The sequence below is a fragment of the Morone saxatilis genome, unplaced genomic scaffold (genome assembly GCF_004916995.1).
Source record: "Morone saxatilis isolate NCDOM2014 unplaced genomic scaffold, NCSU_SB_2.0 Contig3, whole genome shotgun sequence".
NCBI classification, from domain to species: Eukaryota; Metazoa; Chordata; class Actinopteri; family Moronidae; genus Morone; species Morone saxatilis.
In genome coordinates, this window is record NW_023339873.1 from 20,573,132 (window position 1) to 20,577,870 (window position 4,739).

At 40.3% G+C, this 4,739-nt stretch overlaps 1 protein-coding gene across 1 annotated transcript in view; it reads left to right on the forward strand.

Annotated features, from left to right (window-relative positions):
- atp6v1c2 (ATPase H+ transporting V1 subunit C2) overlaps positions 1-4,739 on the forward strand; it is a 6,907-nt gene extending 2,168 nt beyond the window's left edge. Inside the window, exons 5-12 of the mRNA XM_035674378.1 lie at positions 1,181-1,309; positions 1,390-1,485; positions 1,624-1,692; positions 2,572-2,664; positions 2,756-2,843; positions 2,921-3,018; positions 3,144-3,273; positions 4,650-4,739. Coding sequence (XP_035530271.1) covers positions 1,181-1,309; positions 1,390-1,485; positions 1,624-1,692; positions 2,572-2,664; positions 2,756-2,843; positions 2,921-3,018; positions 3,144-3,273; positions 4,650-4,739 — 793 coding nt within the window. The remainder of the gene's footprint in view (positions 1-1,180; positions 1,310-1,389; positions 1,486-1,623; positions 1,693-2,571; positions 2,665-2,755; positions 2,844-2,920; positions 3,019-3,143; positions 3,274-4,649) is intronic.

Below are 4,739 nucleotides of genomic sequence, written 5' to 3' on the forward strand. Positions count from 1 at the left end.
GAGCGACAGCAGAAAATTGAAGAAAATTTAAAATGAGGCAGTAACGAGGCGAAGCGAGTCAGAAACGCAGCAACTCCTGCTGTTATTTTTCACTCAGTTGTGACTCTGTTTCCCTCCGGCGGCAGCAGCCTCAGTTCACTGTGTTCCACTGATACAATAATACAACAATAATCTTGTCAGAGGAGTTTAAAAGTTTTACCCAAAACCTCCTACACTGACTTTTCATACACTCGCTGCTGTTTTTGTTGAGCTGACAGCATCAGACTCATTATGTTGTACGCAAAAAGAACGTTATTTAAAGCAATGCTGGAGAAATCCAATACGGTTAAAGGTCCAGTGTGCAGAAATGGAATATAATTTTATAATATGTATGTTTTTAATAGTGTTTTAACTAAAAATAATAATTGTTGTGTTTTCGTTACCTGACAATGAGATGTTTTTATGGACTATTTCTTTGTCATATTTAATGAAACTTTATCCTGACAGTGGAACATGAGACAGATAATCATTGAAAACATCCTCCTCCTGCAGCAAGTCAGATTCAAATATCCATATTGTACATGATGATATAGAGCAAACAAAGACACAAGCAAGTAATGAAGCTAACATTAGTGATATTGTGGGTTTGCAAACTGTTGCTAGAGTCGATGCTCAAACGGAAACCAGACGGTTTCCCAGAGCCAGCACACCAGCTCCAGACCATCGACATAAAAAAGATGGACGTCGCATCTCTACTTCCTCCCACTGTGCAAAAATGAAGCCAAAGTATCCTGGATAAAGGGTGATGCCACTTTGCGCTGGTGATTTGGTCAATTAGAGCCAGTATTGATCGGGGTTGGAGCCACGGTGTCGAGGTCCCGTCCATACAGCTGGCCGACTAAATGTCTCAGCTGTAAAGCATGATGTGAAACCCACTTTTTATAGCATCAAATAACAAATTAAAACCAAACTGAAGAAAAACTAGCAAAATGAACCTTGAACATACATCAGTGTGATAAGAACTACCTAAAATCTTAAAGTCTTAAATAAAAAGAAACTGAACTTTGCATCACATATTCCAAGAGGTTTTTGATAAATCCAGATTAAATCAATTTGCAAATAAAATAAGTTTTGTCTCTGTATGTGCATGTGTTCAATTAAAGTTTAGTTTTTGAGATTATCACATGTACTGCTGATACTGGTGTGTGCTGTTAACACCTGTCCTGCATGTCTTTCAGGAAGTTTCCCAGATGGAGACGGAGTTAAAATCCCGAGCTGCGGCGTACAACAGTGTGAAAACAAGCTTGCAAAGCCTTGAGCACAAGCAAAAGTGAGTGACCTCAGTTACATATTTAGAAAAAAACATTATGTTAACTATGACATGTTTAACTGGATTGTCTGTCTTTCCAGTGGGCCTTTGCAAACTCGCAGTCTGAATGACATAGTGAAGAAGGAAGACCTGGTGGTCTCAGAGTACCTCACCACTCTACTGGTATTAGTGAGCAGGTCGGTGAAACATGTACACTAAACAAACTAAGTTATTCTACCTTTCTATATATATAACTATGTATAACTCATACCACATAAGAGTGTATGTATATGCATGTGTTATTCATGTATTTCTGCACATATGTTTGGTCACAGAGGGAGCTACTTGCAGTGGGAGAGGACCTATGAATCCTTGTCAGAGTTTGTGGTTCCACGGTCCAGCAGGTGAGCTGTCTTTATCCACTCCTGCCTGTAAGACAAGCCATTCCACTTGATCCAAGTACAAGTGCACAGGCAAAGCACTGAGTACCTGTTCTCAGCATCCAAAAGGTCAGGCTAAGTAACCACAGGTGTTCCATTACCGGGAGAAAGTAAGAGTCCATGTGGTTTGGATCGGTAGCACGGAAGGAAATGTTTTTTTCAAAGGGAAAAAAAGTATTCGGTTGAAGTTTTTAATGCTTTAGGACGTCATGCGAGAACTTGAAACATGGTTTAAGTATACCTTACAAGGAAAAATAAAGTTCTTTGTAGACTAACACCTAAAGCAGACCAATAACTAGAAAACTGCTGTCAAACCCAGAATTGTCAAGGATGGACAAATGATGTAAAAGGGTTATTTTACCTGCAAACTGATAAAAAAGTCTCTTGAAAGTAAGAAAAGACTCCGGAGTTCAAAGAGTCCTGAAGGTAGACCTTAAGCTTTTAGCAACAGATCAAGTCCTGGCCGTTCATCCGCATTACATCAGTTTAGAGTCCGGTTGAGTGACTTAGAGACTGAATGAAGCTAGGAAGTGACATTAGCAGTGAATCAGAGAAATATAATGTTATTTTCTGAGACCGAGACACAGAAAGTGTCCAAAGTTCACACCAAAAGTTGACATCCAGAAACTTCCAGAACACAGCAAAATAATAGGAAAAAAGAGGCAGAGGGCAGGGTCTCTACAGATATAGGCACCGCCACACACTCTAGTGGGTCTTAAGTGACAGCTTTTGCTCTGATAATTGTTGACTTTATTTTCTCTTTGTTGTCTTCGACTTCAACCTGATGCTGCATGCTGTCAGGAGTCACTCTAACGTTCTGTCGTCGTTTTGTGTGAACATCAGGAAGCTGTACGAGGATGGAGAGGGAGGCGTTTTCTCAGTTACACTTTTCAAAAGAGCCGTGTGTGAATTTAAAGCCAAAGCCCAGGAGAGCAAGTAAGCAGGATGGATTGCCAGAAAATACCCCATCAAGTCAAAGCTGTGTTGTCTGTGTCAATTACCATAGTGTAGCCTATGATCCACACAGGTTCACCGTGCGCGAGTACAGCTTTGATCTGGAGGAGAAGAGGCAGCAGGAGATGAAGCAGCTTAGTGTTCACAAGAAGGAGCAATATGTGAGTCAAACGTCATGTATGCTCTCTAAAGTTTTTAGGATGTGTGTTATGGTACATTATAAATGCCTCCTCCACAGGGAACCTTTGTGCGCTGGCTGAAGGTGAATTTCAATGAGGTGTTTGTTGCCGGGATTCACTTGAAAGCATTAAGGGTGTTTGTGGAATCAGTTCTCAGGTCAGTGCTGATAACACTCTCTTGATTTACTCTCATTTTCTGTAGACATGAATGAAAAATGGCGTGTGATTCATTTTCCTGTGATCTCTATGTGTGAGTAGACTCACAGTCATGTCTCCTGCTAGGTATGGGTTACCGGTGAACTATCAGGCTCTTCTGCTGCAGACGGACAGGAAGCGTTCAAAGAAACTGAGAGAAGAACTCTCCTCACTGTTCATGCATCTGGACCCCACTGCCACTGCCAGCAAGACAGATGTGAGAGGCCAAACCAAATTTGTCATGTTTCATCTAAAGCACAGGAGAAAATGCATGAAGACACAAACATGCAAATTCTCGAGCTTGGATGTTCACTCATGACCTTGGGATCAGTATGTGTTGATTAAATTGTCTCACAACAGTGCATCAACCCATAGCCATTATGGAAAACAACTGACCCCAGTAACACAAGCACTGCACTTAAGTGAGTTACTTGTAGTTTAGTCATATTGCCTTTTTGTGCTACTTTATACTTCTGCTTGACTTCAGCACATTCGAGAGGCACTAAGTTTATTCCGCTTAAGTGGCTGGGCCAATATTAGCCTATTGCAGATCCAGTATCTTGGTAACAGTTCCCAAGTAACCTAATTTAAAGTATCCTCATCAAAGATATTTATTGTTAAATGTTGTTTATGTTCATAAATAATAGTATAATGATGATGGGGGCCATTCTGCTGGATAATGAGTACTTTTACCTTTTTATCTAATAATCGAATATCACTTAGTAGTAGTACTTTTACTCAAAGGTACCCTATGGAGTTTTTGACCACTAGTAGCACTATGGAGAAGTTTTTTATGATGCACTTTCACATACACGCGGATGATGCAATACACAGTCCAATCGATGGTTTTGAACTGTTCCAGTGATCTACAGGTGGCGGTAATGCGTCAAGAAAAACAGCAATGCGCTATCAAAGGCTGCCTTTCACATCACATTTAGCAATTTTATCCATAGTTAATATAAAAATAGTAATTAGAGCAGCTTTAGGTGGGCATATTTAAATTTGGGTATTGATACTTTTTATTAATTGAATACTGATTCCTCTATATGACCTACACACACAAACAAGACCATCTGTATGAAGATGTAAGAAGCCATTTCTGTTTTATTAATTCCTGCCACTGAATCTGAATCTGAATCTGAATACGTCTTCACAACTGCTCACAAAAGCTTTTATTTTCATTTAGCCTTTTGCTTATATTCAGTGTTTGAAAGAGAATTTGACAATGCTTCCTGAACAGTTCTCATGTTTTCAAGTTTCAAAGGACCAATTACAGCCAGTAAGTAGAGTGTTTGTCCAGTCAGATTTCATGTTGATGTCTACATAACTGTCAACCATCTGCTGTCCAGCCTACTTGAAATTACATCTGTCTCATGCAAATTCATCCATGGCCTTGCCAGACTGCAGTGAGAAAAGTGAAACTGTGGGCTACTGTGCCAGTGCCAAGATAACTAAAACACAGAGCTGCCTGGGAAAACAACTTGATTTGAACGCTGCACAAACACTCCTGGGGTACGTTGGTTGGTTTTAACTGGTTCACTGTGTGTGTGACACACAATTTTGTTTGTTTTTCTGTCCCCCTTTGCCAAACAGGTAAGCAGTGACATCCCAGGGCTCTGTCAGCAAGAGTACTTCTCCTACATCTGCTTCCATATCAACACCAATGTGCTGGAGGTCAGCTAG